This window comes from Heptranchias perlo, chromosome 27 (genome assembly GCF_035084215.1).
Source record: "Heptranchias perlo isolate sHepPer1 chromosome 27, sHepPer1.hap1, whole genome shotgun sequence".
Taxonomy (NCBI): Eukaryota; Metazoa; Chordata; class Chondrichthyes; order Hexanchiformes; family Hexanchidae; genus Heptranchias; species Heptranchias perlo.
This window is the reverse complement of record NC_090351.1, coordinates 16,955,326-16,974,418: the sequence shown is the minus strand read 5'-3', so window position 1 is coordinate 16,974,418 and position 19,093 is coordinate 16,955,326. Positions and strand designations below refer to the sequence as shown.

Sequence of the window (19,093 nt, the reverse complement as noted above, 5' to 3'; positions counted from 1 at the left end):
AGAATGCCCTGCAGCCGCTCCGTGACATCCTTGACCCTAGCACCAGGGAGGCAACATACCATCCTGGAGTCACGTTTGCGGCCGCAGAAACGCCTATCTGTTCCCCTTACAATGGAATCCCCTATCACTATAGCCCTGCCACTCTTCTTCCTCCCCTCCTGTGCAGCAGAGCCACCCGTGGTGCCCCGAACCTGGCTCTTGCTGCATTCCCCTGATAAGCCATCTCCCCCAACAGTATCTAAAGCAGAATATCTGTTTGAGAGGGAGATGGCCCCAGGGGACTCCTGCTCTTCCTGCCTAGTCCTTTTAGTCTGCTTGGCGGTCACCCATTTCCTTTCTGCCTGCATACTCTTTACCTGCGGCATGACCACCTCACTGAACGTGCTATCCACGATAGTCTCAGCATCGCGGATGCTCCACAGTGAGTCCACCCGCAGCTCCAGCTCCGAAAGACGGCTAGCCAGTAGCTTCATCTGGGACCATTCCTGTGACACTAGTATTGGACACTTGTTTTACATGGCCACTGATCTGTAGGAAAGTTAATTAAATGATATCAATGAGATCAGTCAAGTGGCCGATCAATTAGATAATTGGTTGTATTCCAGCCCAATCACTTAGAGGCTGGAAGAGACAACTCCCTCCATTTGACACCTTAGGCCTCCAAGGCAGCAGTCTGAACATCCATGGTGGAAGCACAGATTATCCTTATGGCCTCTGTCATGGGAGCGTTCGCTGCAGACCTGCTGTAGCTGCCGAATGCTCCATAGCGGATTGCATGCTGCCGAACCATCCATCAGGATATCACACATCCTCCGTTAGCTCGAGCATCTGCTCCACACTGCCTGACATGGTCCCCAGTGCCTGTACATACATTGGATGCTCTACAAGCACCCTTATTTTAAAAGCAGGACCCATGAGATTTGGAGAAGAAGGCCTGCAATTTCCTAATATGTTGGGCTCAATTTTAAAATCAAATTGCGGATGTGTGGGGGCGTGGGGGGCTGCGAAAATCCCGAGCGGGTTCAGAAGCCGGCTCCAACCCGCCGACCTCCGTGTTCTCCACAGACGCACCTGTGTGCGTGCCCGCTTCACGCATCCGGAAGCCCTGCCAGCAATTAAAGCTGGCAGGATGATTAGTTAAACAACCAAATGTACCTCATTGAGGTATTTAAGGTACTTTATTTCTGACAAAGTAGATGGTTGAAACGATTTTAAACTTACCTGGGTGGCTTTCAAAAATAAAAAACAAAATAAACTATCTTTCCACCCTGCTCTGATGTCCAATGTCTCCCTCTCCGATGTCCCCCTCTCTCCCCAATGTCTCCCTCTCTGATGTCCCACTCAGCCCCCGACATCTCCCGCTCCGATGTCTCTCTCCGATCCCCCCCTCCCCCCCAATGTCCTTCTCTGATCTCCCCCTCTCCCCACCCGATCTTCCCCTCTCCCCCCCCCAATCTTCAGCATCCTCCACTCTTTGTTCCAGCGCCAGATGACGTCTTGCTCTCTCTATTTCTCTTCCCCCCCCCCCGCTCGGTGTTGCAGCTCCTGTCGGCAACCAACCTTTTCAATCAGGGCTACCAGGCGCAAAACCCGGAAAGAACTTTAATCACCATCAATTACATTGCGATCACGTCGGAAAAGGTAAGTCTTTTTTTTAAATTTGGGTTTGCCACGCACACCTTCACCCCCCTGCTGCCAAACCGTCACCTTTTCAAAATTGAGCCCGTTCTCCCTGACTATGCTAGATTCCATGCTAGGTGCACTCATTTGAAAAATCTGCACTATTAGCTACCCATATTCCTTCATTGTATCTTATTTGAATCTTTAGGTTGCTGCTTTTATCTGTCTAAAAAGCTTGTCACTCCTATGCCATCTCCTTCAGCTAAGAGAGCAGGATGATTGAGCAGCAGACAGTGCCACATCCCCCAGAGTTGCTCAGTGATTCGATGAGAGCAGCAAAAGTATACTCCCAAGTAAAGGTTATAAAAAGGGAGTGAAGATCTCAGGGGAACAGAGAACCTGTGGGAGATTATTAGGGAAAATTAAGGAGTGTGGAATTAGGGGGAGGATAGCAAACTGAATTAAAAATTGGTTGGAAAGGAAAAAAGAGAGAATAAGAGTAAAGGGCAGTTTGGAAGTGGGTGGTGGTGTCCCACAGGCTTCACTTCTGAAGCCACTTCTGTTCACTGTGCATATCAATGATTTGGATATAGGCCTAGAGCTAATGGTGTCAATATTTATATATGGTACCAAAATAAGTGGTGTAGTTAATTCTTTAGAAGACTAAAGGAAGTGGCAAAGGGATATTGATCAGAAAGGGGAATGGGGTAAAAAGTGACAGACGGAATTAAATGTCGGTAAGTTTGGGGTGATTCATTCGGGTAAAAAAAAACAGCAGTAATTATATTCTAAATGGATGTATGCTCAGTAGTTTAAAAGGGCAAAGGGATTTGGGGTACAAATTCACAGAACATTAAAGGCAGCACCTCAGGTTGATGAGGCCACAAAAAAGCTAATAGAATTCTAGGTTTTATCACAAGAGGTATAGAATATAATAACCAAGAGGTAACGATGCGCCTATATAAAACCTTAATAAGACTGTAGTTAGAGAACTGTGCGTAATATTGGGCTCCACACTATAGGGAGACTATTGACGTTTTGGAGAAGGTACGATACAGATTCACTATGATGCTGTCTAGTACGAGGAAATACAAATACCAAGATTTTTAAAAATAGGATTTATTTTGTTAGAACAATGTATGTTATGGGACAATATGATAGAATTATTTAAAATTATGAAAGGATGGGGCAGTTAGAAACAGACTGTTTCCAGCAGTTGAAGGGTGTAAAACGAGGTACTACGGGTACAAGATTTAGAGATTAAATATTTAGAACAGAAGCAGGAGAAACTTCTTCAAACAAAAAGTTGTGAGACTGTGGGATTCACTTCCAGGGTTAGTGCTTGAGGCAGAAACTATGTCAACATTCAAGATTATATTGGATAGGTGGATGAAGGGAAAGGGGATAAAGAAATATGGGAACAGGATGGGTAAATATGATTATAACCATTTGCTTACGTGGAGGGTAAATGCTGACATAGTTAGGCCAAATGGCCTGTTTCCATGTTGTAACTTCTATATATTTTTATGTATAGCTTTAGGAATTTCCAGTTATCCCAGATATTTATGTCCAGCTAAAGAAACAAAGTGCTCTAATTAGCACAGAAAACAACACCTTTAGGTGGTATACCAAAAAGAGAAAAAACAGTTGGTAATATTTCAGATGGGATCCAGAGAGGATATGACTTAACTTTCTGGACATGATGGAAAGAGGAGAAAACCCAGAGATAGTGAAATTGTTCCTTGAAAAAGTCCTGGTGGACTAATGAAATTTAAAATTGACATCTTGGGGTAGACATCTTGGCAACAGCTGATTCCCAGTATGAAGAAAAGGAAATGGAACCTCTACAATGGCCAAATAAAATATTGTATGATATAGAGCATAAAGCCTCTAGTTGTACAAGGATTCCTATCCTCTGAGAAAAAAGTGCAACACGAGAGCTCAGACATATTCTATTAGGATGTCTTGCTCTATAAGTCCTTGGATTGATACCACAGGTACATACTGTATAAAGAAGAGTTTCTCAAGATTTTTGGAGATCTAAGTCAAGTAAATATTACTATAAATTCAAGCCCAATGCAAAGCCATTTTCAGTATCAGCTCTTGAAGTGGAATAGAAATTCATCTAAGAGAAAGCGAAAGAAGAATTGACTAGGATGGAAAGGCTGGGAGTGATATCTGGAATGAAGGAACCTAAAAGATTGGTTCACAGGAGTAGTTATAGTCATGAAGCCAAATGGCAAGGTTCAAATTTGTGTAAACAAGTGTTTTCTGGGAGAAGCATATGATCCCCTCAGTGGACAGATCCTAACCCAGCTAAGGAAAGCAAAAGTATTTTCAAAATTGGACGGCAATTATGGATTCTGACAGATCACTGAGGTACTTACAACCTTCTTTACACACTTCGATAACTGTTGCATGTTAGGGGCAAGTATAGAGGGGGGATTCCACTGCATTTAAGCTATGCTATGGCTGCGTAGAAGTGCTTGATGCTGACATTGGATGCAGAAAGTGAAAAGTCTTCCATTTCCCTGCAGGAACATCCCTTCAATTGGCAAGTGGAAAACTTACATACACATAAAAAGCCATACAAAATTGACCAGAAACTTAACTGGACCAGCCATATAAATACTGTGGCTACGAGAGCAGGTCAGAGGCTGGGTATTCTGCGGCGAGTGACTCACCTCCTGACTCCCCAAAGCCTTTCCACCATCTACAAGGCACAAGTCAGGAGTGTGATGGAATACTCTCCACTTGCTTGGACGAGTGCAGCTCCAACAACACTCAAGAAGCTCGACACCATCCAAGATAAAGCAGCCCGCTTGATTGGCACCCCATCCACCACCCTAAACATTCACTCCCTTCACCACCGGCGCACTGTGGCTGCAGTGTGTACCATCCACAGGATGCACTGCAGCAACTCGCCAAGGCTTCTTCGACAGCACCTCCCAAACCTGTGACCTCTACCACCTAGAAGGACAAGAGCAGCAGGCACATGGGAACAACACCACCTGCACGTTCCCCTCCAAGTCACACACCATCCCTACTTGGAAATATATCACTGTTCCTTCATTGTCGCTGGGTCAAAATCCTGGAACTCCCTTCCTAACAGCACTGTGGGAGAACCATCACCACACGGACTGCAGCGGTTCAAGAAGGCGGCTCACCACCACCTTCTCGAGGGCAATTAGGGATGGGCAATAAATGCTGGCCTCGCCAGCGACACCCACATCCCACAAACGAATAAAAAAATTCTCTCAGGTGCATAATAAACACGAGGGAATTTCTGCAATACAAACTATCTCCAGCATCCATTGTGCATTATAATCACATTTATGTTTGCCACCAAATAAGCATATATTTTTTTTATTCGTTCATGGTATGTGGGTGTCGCTGGCGAGGCCGGCATTTATTGCCCATTCCTAATTGCCCTTGAGAAGGTGGTGGTGAGCCGACTTCTTGAACCGCTGCAGGCCGTGTAGTGACGGTTCTCCCACAGTGCTGTTAGGAAGAGAGTTCCAGGATTTTGACCCAGCGACGATGAAGGAACGGCGATATATTTCCAAGTCGGGATGGTGTGTGACTTGGAGGGGAACGTGCAAGAATATGGCTGGTTAATTTTATCCCAAATAGCACTGGTGATTATTTTCAAAGAATTTTGAAAAAGGAAATGTGTAAAAACAGATATGACATAAGCAGAATTTTTAAAAAAAGGGTTAATCATATCTGCCAAACAATGTAGGAACATTGATACCGTACATATAACAGTCACAGTCACTTTTAAATCCATTGAATTTGGCTTGTGTTTAATGGCAGGAATTCCTGATGATAATGATCTCAACAGAAGCATATAGGTTACTGATTTCCTGTTAAGAAACATAATAGTGAGCTGTACAGGAAGTCACAGAAAACTTCAGCACGTTTTGGGCACTTATTATTCTGAAATGTTCAATTTGAAATCATCTTAGACAGCCCTAGTACAAATTAGACTTGATATGCATCAGTGTCTCATTTCTTTCTGTTCTGTAAATGCTGACCCACAGGGTAAGTGTTAAAATTGAAGGTTTGAACAACCTACTGCTGAGTTGGTATCCCATTACATGTATATGCTTATAGTAAGGCAACAAAGATTCAAGTAAGCTGTACAGAGAAGTGAGAATAGGAGGGAGGAAACACAGGTAGATAAGAGTATAAACAGGGGTACTCAGTCATTCATCTGATCATTTGAGAGACAAGCTAGTATCGTGGCGATGCCTTGTGAACAGGTTATGCAGCACCACACCATTAGATTATAAATGGCCCACTAGCTTAGTAAGCAGGACAAAGAAAATGGATGTAATTGTTTATATTCAGTTTTAATGTATCTTTTTCACTTTTGAGAACACATTGACTGTAGTATTTATGCACTGAACTACAGTTGTATGTTTGCCAAGCATCATCATTATAAATGATGGGGCAAAGCCAATTAGTGTAGTCAGTGGCTTTAAAATGTTAAGATTCCAGCCAAAACTAAGTCATTATTAGTCTTCTATTTTAAGAACCATGTTAACCTTAAAACACCAGTCACTGCACTTGTGCTAACCACATTGAACTTGTATACTCAGCTGGCTTGTGGCAACTTTGGGGGAAAAAAAATAGTATAAGAAATAGGGTTACAATTGCTCTAGTTGTTATGTGTAGCAACATCGTAAGTGAATCTGAAATTTTCTCTGGTTCTCTATTTCTTGCTAATATAAAAAGAATCCAGAGGAACTCTTACTTCAGTTTCTGTGTTGCAAAATACAAAAGGTATCAGTTAATTTATTTATTACTCAAATCTGGTGCAGATGGTGAGACACACACACACACAGTAAAAGTAAATTAACCGTAGGAGATTAGTTGTCACAGATTGCAAGTCTCTCATGACTGGCTACCTAAGCACAAGGGGTTGGGTAAAGTGGTATTCAGTGCTACAAGCCAATATTTTAAGAATAATTCCTGCCTAAAAGGTAGTGTGTTTTTTCTAAGTAAAAAACATTGCAAAAGGAGCACAAAATGTAGACAATACTTCCTTCTCAAAAATGTAGATTCATATAAAGTTGGTACAGTGGAGCTCAAACTTTGCCCTGGAGTGGTGGAACATGGGTTGGATCCCATATATTGATTGAGTCTCACCTATAGCATTGTATGCAAACTCTGAGCAAAAGACATGTGCTCTTCAGATGGAAAGAGAAGAAAGTATACCCTAAAACAACTCTAGAAGCATATGGAGATGCCAGGAATTGAAGCTAGGACATCTTCTATGCAAAGCATATGCTCAACCACTGAGCTACATCAACTGTAGATCCAAGTCAGCAAATCCAGAGCTTTAAAATTGCATTTGTCTTGTAAAGGTTTTGCGAACAAAAAAAACCACCAACCATGCTAGAACCAGCAATAGACAAATTATGCAAGTCCTTCTGTGAAATGTACTTTGTCTAGGCCACATTTTTATTATTAGCATTAGAAAATTTGCCTCCCCTCAAGGGGCATAGGAGTTTGGTTACAAAACTTTGTGAACTATTACTGTCCCTAGACTAGTTCAAGGTTTTAGTCAACCTTCTATATGTAGCATTCAATGTTGGAGAGTGGTGTGCTTCTCCTCATGCTGATGACTGTATCTAGAATAATATTTGTTTTAAAAAAAACTTTAAAATGTTTGTATAACCCAAAAAGGACCATTGGTATTTAAAAACTCACACCTGCACCAAAAATACCAAGACACACAAAAAGTAAAAAACAAATCAAGATTTTGTTTTGTGGGAGGGGGCCCAGCTGGCTTTTAATAAATCTCAGGATTTTAGAAAACACTGCTTTCATGCAACATGGAACAAAACAGATTAAGAACGTGGTCAATAAAAAGCATAAAAAGAGAATAATAATCAATGAGCAAAATATGTTGCTTAGAAAAAAGATATGCAGTTCAACCATTTTTTTTTCATATTTATGCTGCAGGAAATGAGCTAAGATTGTGCTTTCATTTGAGAAGCTTTATATGCTACAGTCCTCAAACAAGAAATTCTCTGTCCTGTTTATTTGGGGCTGGATTCATACTAAATTCCCCAGAGGTGAAACACAGGAATTTAACCCAATGCATCATCCCCAGGATCTCATTTTTAAAAGTTGGGAGGATTCCTCTGAAAGCAATATACTTGTAGCAATGACCTTGTGCACTCGTTAGTTTATAGTATCAGTACGAACTTTGAGCATTAAACTACCACCAGAAATATGGCTGGCTGTATTTACTTCAATCACTGGGGGTTCCAGTTCCCCCAAAATTATCAGTGCAACATTGTGCAGTGGTTCGCTAAATTTAAGTAAACCTCAGCACTCAATGGGTTGCCTGTTTTATCTAGCCACACATTTCATATTATTTGGCCATGATGTGGAGATGGCGGTGATGGACTGGGGTGGACTGGGGTGATTTTCAAATAAAACTGTTGGACTATAACCTGGTGTTGTAAGATTCCTTACATATTATTTGGATGAGAGACAAACATTAGTAAGTAAAAAGGCTAGATTCAACTTGTATAACTTTAGGTGCTGCATTGACTGTAGCTATTAAATTAGAGTCATCACATCTGAATCAGATTGAAACTTGGCTACTCTATGAGAAACCGAGATCATCACATCTGGATCAGACTTAAACTTGGCTGATTTGTGCAAGCAAACAAGCCTCTAGCAGTACTCAAAGAGGCTTACGAGAGCATTAATGACATTGTAGTTCTACAATATGTAGCTTTGATTTTGCGAAATAATGCAGAACAAAAAAAACTTATGTAAATACGGAGTGATGAGAACTGCAACTGCCAAGCTCTGCAAATCCCATGACTATGTAACTAATCACCACTAGTGAATTCAATGCACTAAAATTAGATTTTGGACCATGTTAGATCATCAGTCTTCATTCAAATCCACTACTATGTTAACCTTAAAACACTAGTCACTGGATTTAGGAAAGCCAGTGACTTTAAAAAATAAGAATATGGTAGAGGAAATAGCTTGTGCCAAGCAATACAAAAATTCTAGAAAACATTTATTGTTTATATATACACACAAACATAGTGTTGTAATCTGAACTACTACTAATGGAAGTGGAACATCTGCAATTCAGCAAATACATTGTAGGTAGGATATACACAGGTATTAAGCGTGGCTTGCTTTGAATTCAGACTTTCACTGCTCTTTACTGGGCATTGGTGAGTGCACCAGCTCCTTGACCAAAGCCAAATCCTTTAGGTCCAAAGTTTTTACCATAACAAGCTGTGGAAGAAAAGAGATTTAAATTATGCAAATTTCAAAATATTGAAGAGTTTTACAAGATTCTAATGCTCATTTAAAAGATCTGTAAGTATATGAAAAGAACTTCTACACCAGTAAGAGAAATATAACCAAGCTGAATGGCTCAAATACCAGAAGCTCCAAGTTGAGTCAGGAGTAAGAAGGTAAGTTCGGTGGAATATTTTTACCTAAAAAAGGTAACATACTTGTGAAATAAGAGGGCAGTTGAAACAAATAATATAAATGGGTTCAGGAGGTAATAAGATGTTCAGTTAGCTTCTCTGTGCCCCCTGCCAACAGCCTGATAATTGTCCAAGCTCACATGAAGAATGGCTACTAGATTGGGGTACAGGAGATCATTCAGATCTTGAGGAACTTCAAGCCAATACTCAGTGAATTTGAAAGATAATGAATAAAAGAAAATTTAGACTACTGCAAAAACAAAAGAAATGTAGATTATTATAACTATTTCAGTTACTAGAACAGAACAATTTATATTTTTTCAAACTATTAGTTATGTATTATGTAAGAGATCCCAGCAGGATAATACAATTGGTCAAATTGCATACTCCGTTTATTAGCTCAGAACAAGAAAGTTCTGTCCATCCAAACTAACAGTGTGCCCGCTTGCCCTATAGTTAAAATTGTATAGCCAAAATTAGAGAATAGCACATTTAGAAAATAATATGTACAAACTTGCATTTATATAGCACTATCATATCCTCAGGTCATCTCATTAATTTAAAGTGCTTTGTTACCACTTTTTCCAAAGGCAGCCATTGTTACATGGGCCAACATGGCTGTAAATTTTCACACTGCAAGAATTGCCCTAGGACCCAGATTTGCATATTAAAAAGGAGCCTACTGCCTGAGACAGACGGGCACTTCGGGTGCCCAGTGGTAAGCCTTGTTCAAAATGTCTTTGCCTCTTGTCTGTCTTAACAGAGTGGTAAGGCTACCAATCCCATTATCACCCGGAGATAGAAATCAAAATTGGCCCACAGGGCACAGGGGGGTGGGGGAGGAATATAGAATCCTGATGAGCTATGGTTTCACAAGCACCGGCAACCCATCCAGCATCTGAAGCTAATGCTAGGATCCCAACTGAAAATCAACTAACTCAGCAGAGATTGGGAATTACACCTTATGCATTTTTTTTATTATTTAAATCAACCCTGCAATGGACCAATAAGGTTTGGAATATTTAATTATTTTACTTATTTCTGTATTCAGGATTCCCTAAAGACAGGTGATTTGAGCTGTAGCTAAGAATTAAAACTTAACATTTGGAACCAAACCTTTGCAATAGATCTCGCCATCCTTGTCAGCCAATGTTGTGGACTCCAAGCCTTTACCACATTTAGCACAGCGGAAGCACGACTTGTGCCAGGACTAAAATAGGCAAAGACAAGAGAATAACAAAGAATAGTACCCATAATAAATCCATTAGAACCACAATCCTGGTTACAAATCCAAAACCCTACAACCTTTTTAAAAATTAAAAGCACAAGACTTTATAGAAGAGATTTATTGACTAAATTACATTAGCACCATTGAAATGCCACCAGTTATAACATTATGCTTTCCCTTTCCATCAGCAATAGTCTTATGACATGTAGGGAAAAATGAACTGAACACAAGCAGAGTTACAACATTAGGTTGCCCATCATAAGCCATGTCCCGCAGGATCCAACTACATTTATTGTTGATGCCATAGCTCAGTGAGATTTTGTAAAATGTTTGCTGAGCAAACAACTTCCATCAAAAATACTCCAGTTTATGGGGGTACATTCTAATTTTAAACTGTCACATGAATGAAGAAAAAATAATTAAAACAATATTTACCAGTTATTTGATCGTCTAGCACCACTCCATGTTCAAATCTCGATGGTGATCAGGGGCACAATTTTAAAAAGGGCAGCGGGATGGCAGCGGAGGGTGTCAATGGGCACACGGCAAATGTGAATAATTAAAACTTACCTTTTCCCACGCCATCGCAACTTAATTGGTGGCCATTAATCTTGTTTCCAGGTTTGCCGTCCAAAAGCTGCGCACTGGGCGGACTGCCCACCCGCGAGACAGGCTGTCAGCTGGAGCATCTACATTTAAAAAGGGCCATTGCTCCAATGGATTTTGCTGGAGCAAAGAGCCAGAAGATCCAATGGAGCAGCACAGGGGCAAGGCTGCTCCAAGATTCACCAATGCCTCACTTCAGCTGCTACTGGCCAGGGTGAGGAGGAGGAGGGAACTATCTTACGTGGCTGAAAGGAGGAAGTGCCCTGCCTCTGCCACCAAGAAGGCCCGACTCGAGGTGGCAGAGGAGGTCGTCACCAGCAGCAGCATATCTCCCACTTGGGTCCAGTGCATGAAGCGGTTCAATGACCTAACTAGGTCAGCAAAAGTGAGTACACTTACTAATTCTCCTGCATTCCATGGTGCACATCAACCCTCCTAACTCATTCTGCACTGCCAAGACTACTCAGTCACATCATTCCTCACACCCACTTAAGGCTCATCCTCAACTTACCTGCACTTCCTCACCTCCCCATTTGTGACCCCACCACTACCACTCACCCCAATCCTGATCCAATGTGATGTCTGTCTCATACTCACCCTCCCACTTCTTTCAGTCAGCCTCACCCAAACCAATGCATTCACCGGATGACCACGTCATACTCACTCATTTGTACTTTCTTCCCTTCTAGAAAAGAGCGCAAAATGCACGCGAGGGCGAGGACTGCAGTGGGGGGCCTCCACAAAGTGGTCCTCACAGACACAGAGGAGACGGCCCTGGAGATCAGCGGCACCCTCGAGTGCCTGAGTGTTGGGGATGCCAAAACTGCCACCCCACAAACGTCTGGTGACACAACTTTAACATTCATCACACACATGAATTGATGTTAACAATGATTGGCATATTGAACACCTCAGTATGCTCATCGCAACATAACACATCTGTGCTGATGCTTAATATTGCCTTCTGTTCTCTTACAGGGCCTTCACCAACCGTAGTGATGGCAGAGGACGATTCCTCAGGAGCAGCTCCCGGCCTCTGAGGGCACACAGTCACATCTTAGAGAGCCATCCACCAGCGCAGATACTCACACCTCGGTGGGTCCTAGTAGTCAGTTAGTTGGGTTGGCACCTGGTGAGTCACCACACAAGTGAGCACGAGCAGACACTGGTGGCAGGGGCAGCTGTGGCAAGTCCGCACTGGCGGGCGCACTCCAATCCAGGCTCTGCTCAGATCGACGCAGATGCTGAACCCCGGGGGCCAACGTTTAAAAAGGAGAATGATCGAGGCATAGCAGCACATTTGTGAGGTACAGAAACAGGTGCCACGCACACTCTCCACAATAGCCCAGAGGATGGAGGAGGCCAACTCCTGCATGAGTGGAATGGTGGCACAGGTAAGGGAGGGAATCTCAGTGTCGCAGGGACGTCAGCAACTGGGAGATAGTGTCGCAGGTAAGTGCGGGAATGTCTGCGATGGAGAGAAGGCTAGCCTCCGTTGAGCTTCAAGCATGGCTCACAAATGAGTCCATTCAGGCCCTAACAATGGCAGTGTGGACTCAGGGTGAACAATATTCTGCCACCTTAAACAGGCTGACAGATATTTTAGAAGTGGCCTTACAAGGCATCACACATGTCCTCCACATGTTGTCCAACAGGGTGGTAGGAGTGATGTGAGCCTGGCCTAGGAGAGGGAGGACAACGAAAGGGGACATTGAAGTGGGGACGCCACTCAAAGCACTCCCATGTCTCACCCGTTGCTCCCCTCAACCAATGCTGCCTCCTCTCCAGGTGGCCAAATCAGCCCCTGCACAGGTGCAGGTGGAGCAGTCTGGAGGGTCCCTCACAGGCTCCAAAATCCAGAGGGCATAGGTCAAAAGCATCTAAGCAGTCTGGCCATGGACATGAGCAACCTGCCACTACCTCTGCTGCAGCCAAAGGGGATGCACCATGTAGAAGTAGTAGGAAGAGGAAGGCTAAGGATTTGTGAGCACAAAGTTGTCTGATAGACTGTCATGTTTTTCATTTATATTTGGTTTATGTTAAAGTCACATTAAATGTCATCATTCTCACCACGACGGCCACGTCTTGCCCATTCTGGAGTGGCTTTTGTGATAGCACCGTCATGTGCTTCACCATGAAAGGCGACACTTGATACCACCCATTGGGTCACTTTACAGTGGGTGTATGTGTAGTTGCAGGACTGTTTTGTGCGGTGGTGGTGGTGGGGGGGTGGGTGTTGGCACTGCTCTTTCCATGTGGTGCGAGGACTGGACTCTTAACTTTCTGATCTTATGAGAAGCATTCACATGAGTGACTCCCTGGCCTCACGAGTAGCCAGGTGAGCCGCTGTTCTGCTCATGGGTCCCTCCTCCTCTATGTGGAGGAGGGATGTGGATGGTGGATAAGGCCTCCTCAATCAGTACCCCTCTCTGTTGCACCAACACACTACTATAATGCGACCCACTCTCGCTGGTGCGTATTGAAGCACTCCCCGGAACGATCGAGGCACCGAAATCGCATCTTCAGCAACCCTATTGCATATTCAATTGTAGACCTGATGGCGATGTGGCTGTCGTTGTATCAATGCTGTTGCTCGCTGATGGAGTTCCTCAGGAGATGTCATGAGCCATGTGTGCAGGGGGTATTCCTTGTCCCCGAGGAGCCAGTCCTTAAGGGTGTTCAGTGCATGGACGAGGCCCAGGATGTTGGATTCCCTCAGAATGAACGAATCATGGCAGCTGCCAGGGAATCTGGCACACGTGAAGAAATCTTTTGTGGTGGTCACGAACGAGCTAAGCATTGGAGTGATAACCCTTTCTGTTGATGAACAGTCCTGGCTCGTGTGGAGGTGCTTAGATTGCTATATACGTGCACTCAATTGCACCCTGTACACATGGGAAGCCAGCACAGAGTGGAACCCCACTGCCCACTCCGTCTGGCTGAGGTCATCCATGGCGAAGCTAATGTATTGCTAGGCTCTGCGAAACAAGCCGTCGGTGACCTTCCTTATGCACTTGAATGCAGAAAACTGACAGACCCCAACGATGTCACCAGTGGCACCCTGGAATGATCCAGAGGCAAAGTTGAGGGCAGTGCTGACTTTAACTGCAACGGGTAACGAGATGCCGCCAGGCCCAGCTGGGAGCAGCTCGACATGAAGGAGGCTGCAGATATCTGCGACCACCTGGTGACTCACTCTCAGCCTCCATATGCACTGCCCGTCAGAGGTCAAGGAAGCTGAGCCTCAGTCTGTAGACCTTCTGACAAGGTTTGTGCCTCCTGCGACGTTGCTCCCTCTGTTGTTGCCTTCTCTGCTCTTGTACAGGTGCCTGTGGGGCAGTACTGTGTTGTGGAGCTCCAAGTGGTGGAAGTGCACACCGTGCCTGGCGAGGATGGTGATGTTGCTCATCCTCGGATATACTGGTGAATGCAGCCATCGCGGCCCCCCCCATCCTGATGGTTTCAGTTTGAGGGGGTCCGAAAAGTTGGTAAATGAGCAAACAGAACAATTCTGAGTGGAAACCAAGAATTTTCAGTCTAAACACAAAAATTTCCCAGCCAAAAGTTTGTCTGAGAGAACCGAATCCCCTGCTGCAATAACTCACCTTTTATCCCCATCTGTCAAACTGGGATTTTAATGTCCAAATGGCTGCCAGCAGAAACACAACTCCTTCACCATGTCATGTTTCACACAGCACGGGAAACACGCTGAGATCGCTTGCCAGCATAATTACATAAAGTACTTGAAATGTGCATTAAAGTTCTTCAGTGTGTTGGAGCCGGGATTTCGGCCCACTCCAAAAAAAAACGATTTTCTTTGCCCTCCCCCCAGTCTTTCATTTTAAAATTAAGCTCCAACTGTAGCTGTAGGGCTTCAAAGGGGACAGACTTTAATACACTCAAACCTCGAATTTAACCCAGGGCAAGAATTGGGTGATTGGTGGAAAAAGAGAGAAAAGGTTACGGTAAGAGGCAAGTGCCAAAGCAAAAAGAAAAACCTTTGAGTCTCTTTCCACTATCTTCACCTGGCAGGAAAGCCACAACAGCTTCCCCACTCAGGCCACAGTTAAAATTGCAGTCAGGGCCCGATGATATCTTCAGACCCCCACCTGCATATTTAAAGAAGGATCCCTTCAGCTTCAGGCGGGTGTCCTTGCCACCTGCTCTGCAATAGAAGATGGGCAGGATCGGTGCAGAACATCACCAACCTGCTTTCCGATGGTTAAAATCAACCCTTCAATCTCAATCTGAAGTAATTTAGTGCGAATGGCATGTAAATTAAAATTGTGCAAAAAGCACCGTGTGTCACTTTGTTTAAACTCTCTCATTTTGAATTAGTGGATATTTGAGTCCTCTAAGCAAAAAAAGTTGAATTAACAGTAGACTGTACATTAAATCAGACTTTTAAATTTTTTAAAAAAAATTCATTGTCTAAAAAGAGTCTGTGCAGAAAACTTGAGATAATACAAATTTCTGTTATTTTTAAAAGAGAGTTCGATTACCTTGCCAGCTCCAATAACTTTCTCAGCAGCAAAAACTGCCTGTCCACATCTAGGGCACTTCTCCGAACCGCCAAATTTCTGAGCAAATTTGGAGTCACTGACGTTGGTGGTCGGGTAATGAGGTGGAGTTCTGTAAGTGCCAATGAGATTAGGAAGTTAAGTTGACCATACCTATAGTAAAAGCAGACTAAACATTTAACTACACATCTCTACAATAGATCAGAGTGCTAGACCAAGATTTGTCAGGGATTAAGTAGTCTAATCACCTATCTAGCTTCTCTGTACAACTTTATATTAGATGTGCATACTTGTGATCTGCATTAATCCAGTTCATTACATGGTGCTATCAGCTGTGGACGTGGAAGAGGAGGAAAGTGAAAGAAAGGAGATTGCCAGTGGCACCATGATTCGGATATGTGCCTAACCCTGATAATTCTGGGCCCAGATGCCAATTCCTGGCAGAACATGCACACCTGCAGAGCCCAAAATGCTAGAAAGAAAGAAGTTTCTTCACATCATGACCAAAGGAAGTGACTAATGAAACCTACTGGAGTTTTTTTTTGAGGATGTAATTGGTAGAATCATTAAGGGAGAAGGGAAGGCCTTTGATAAAGCCTCACACAAGAGGTTAGTGTACAAAGTTAAAGCACATGGGATTGGGGGTAATATACTGGCACGGATTGAAAATTGGTTAACAGACAGGAAACAGAGAGTAGGAATAAATGGGTCTTTTTCAGGGTGGCAGGCAGTGACTAGTGGGGAACCACAGGGATCAGTGCTTGGGCCCCAGCTATTCACAATATATATCAATGATTTGGATGAGGGAACCAAATGTTAATATTTCCAAGTTTGCTGACGACACAAAACTAGGTGGGATCGTAAGTTGTGAGGAGGATGCAAAGAGCCTTCAAGGCGATTTAGACAAGTTGAGTGAGTGGGCAAATACATTATAATGTGGATAAATGTGAAGTTATCGACTTCGGAAGGAAAAACAGAAAGGCAGAGTGATATTTAAATGGTGATATGGGAAATGTTGATGTACAAAGGGATCTGGGTGTCCTTGTACACCAGTCACTGAAAGTAAACATGCAGGTGCAGCAAGCAGTTAGGAAGGCAAATGATATGTTTCCTTCATTGCAAGATGATTTGAGTACAGGAGCAAGGATGTCTTACTGCGGTTATACAGGGCCTTGGTGAGACCACACCTGGAGTATTGTGCAGTTTTGATGTCCTTATCTAAGAAAGGATATACTTGCCATAGAGGGAGTGCAGCGAAGGCTCACCAGACTAATTCCTGGGACGGCAGGACTGTCGTATGAGGAGAGATTGGATCGACTTGGCCTGTATTCACTCGAGTTTAGAAGAATAAGAGGGGATCTCAATGAAACATAAAATTCTGACAGGACTAGACAGACTGGATGCAGGGAGGCTGTTGCCCATGGCTGGGGGGGGGGGGGGTCCAGAACAAGGGGTCACAGTCACAGGATAGGACATTTTAGCACTGAGAGGAGGAGAAATTTCTTCACTCAGAGGGTGGTGAATCTGTGAAATTCTCTACCACAGAAGGCTGTGGAGGCCAAGTCACTGACTATATTTAAGAAGGAGCTAGATGGATTTCTAGACACAAAAGGCATCAAGGGGCATGGGGAGAGAGTGGGAATATGGTTTTGATATAGAGGATCAGCCATGATCATATTGAAGGGCTTGAAGAGCTGAATGGCCTACTCCTGCTCCTATTTTCTATGTTTCTACAATGTCATCAAATTAACCCCCATGAATCCCACATGACAGAAACTTCCTTCCACTCCCCCAATGGGAATGCTCTCTCCAAACAATGGCAGCATCCTACTCATCCAAGAGCAGAAGTGACCATACTGAACAAGCATCTCCCCTTCACTCTGGAGACTACCATCCCCAGAGAGGACAATCACTCCTCCATCTTAATACAGGGACAAGTAGCAGGATAGTGGATCATGATCCCCATATGTGGACTCTCCTACATTCCCCACTACAGCACTTTTCTCTTCACCCTCACATGGAAGGTTCAAAGTACAAGGAGACTTGAACTGCCCTCCACCCACTATTAGACAGACTCCCAGTGAACATGGGCTGCTCAAGGCTAGCAACACCCTGTAATTTTGTTTTATTAAAAATTGAAGAAAAATATTAGTGAAAATATGGGTTTGAGATACCCACAGAATACACAATTTTACACCCACACAGTAAGATTTCAGTAATCTTACAGTAGCTTGTCCAAACATGCTACCTTGCAGGATTCTGGATGCTTACCACCCAGCTTGCTGCACGGAGTAGTAGAGCACACTACGTACATTAAAAATATACTCACAACAAACCATTGGAATAGATTAGATTATAAATTTTGCTGTACTAGATGGACTTGGTTAAATTGCTCTGCCCCAGAATTAACTGTTTTCCATTTTACAATTCTATTTTTAAACCATAAATCCTGTTTAAATTGCATTTCATTCTGGGACAATATTCATACAAGACTTCATTTTTTTTTAATACTAGCTAGAGTTCCTGCAATGTTGGTGAATATCTTTCTTACACTAGTTTTTCCACAAACTAATGACACTCAAGGCAATTGCCATGGCTGATAAAATAACATTAAACAAATGCCTAAGAAATACTTTCAAAGCTGAAACATTCTTCTAGAAACAAGGGTGGGTAGGAAGTCAGCTCCAAGGCTAATGTGAATGTCACGCCACTAGATACTGAAAGGCTGACTTCTACAGCAGTGCATCCAATAGCCCAGCCATGATTGAGAACTCAATGAGGGAAAAAAAAACCTTGAAAAATGGACGGCAGCAGTTGAAAATTGGGAGGGGGAAGACACTGACCTTGGGCACCCAACTGACGCCCACGGACAGCCTGATGCAATTTTCAGGCAAGCCTATAAACAGATGAGAAGCCTACCTGTTACTTACAGACAAAAGACTGTTCAGTATTCAAATTAGGATCCTACATCACTTATACAACCCTGGCAGCAATTTTGAAGTACAGATGGATGGAGTGTTTTATTTTGGGAGAATTTCTGAGGCCAGGAAAAGCAGGAATGCTCCTCAAAAGATACTATGGCCAGCCTGTGCTCTACCCCCTCAGGGATCTTCTTCCCAAGGCCTGACCTACTCAGCATGAGAACTGGCCGATTTCCCCCTTCTCACATCTGGTGAGCTGCAACAGAGTGCCCCTTTAGTGCCTGCAGCTCAGTGGCGGCCATCAAATGAGGCCCAAACTCAAAAATGGGACAGGCCTCCTGGCGCTGGCTTTGGGCAGACAGCACAGCTGTTCCACCAACTTCAGCCTATTTCGGGCGAAAGTCAAAATCCCTCCCTCCTCCCAACTGGGGAGGGGTGGCAGAAGAGGAGAGGTGAAGGAGGCATAAATTGTATACGTCACAAAAGGGGAGATTCATATTCACTGACGCAAATATTGTGTACTTACTCATTCAACCCCTGTTAGGATATCTTAGCATGCAAGCTTTTTAAAAAAGGAACTGGAGCAAACAGCTTTAAAATTACGACAAATTATAATCTCCTGCAGAAAATGATTTTCCCAAGTCATAGAAAAATATGTTTTTGAAAATATATTTTAGGTGCCTATCATATTTCCTCCTTCAACACCCTCCCAACATT

General features: G+C 43.4%; 1 protein-coding gene and 1 long non-coding RNA gene across 2 annotated transcripts in view; one reads left to right on the top strand and one right to left on the bottom strand.

Annotated features, from left to right (window-relative positions):
* Positions 1 to 19,093, top strand: part of LOC137344434 (uncharacterized) — an 83,929-nt gene that overhangs the window by 53,323 nt on the left and 11,513 nt on the right. The window lies entirely within an intron of this gene.
* LOC137344432 (cysteine and glycine-rich protein 1-like) overlaps positions 7,389 to 19,093 on the bottom strand; it is a 33,677-nt gene continuing 21,972 nt past the window's right edge. Inside the window, exons 4-6 of the mRNA XM_068007399.1 lie at positions 15,438 to 15,567; positions 10,218 to 10,311; positions 7,389 to 8,901 (exon numbers count right to left, since the gene is read on the bottom strand). Of these exons, the coding sequence (XP_067863500.1) occupies positions 8,825 to 8,901; positions 10,218 to 10,311; positions 15,438 to 15,567 (301 nt within the window). The 3' untranslated portion in view covers positions 7,389 to 8,824. The remainder of the gene's footprint in view (positions 8,902 to 10,217; positions 10,312 to 15,437; positions 15,568 to 19,093) is intronic.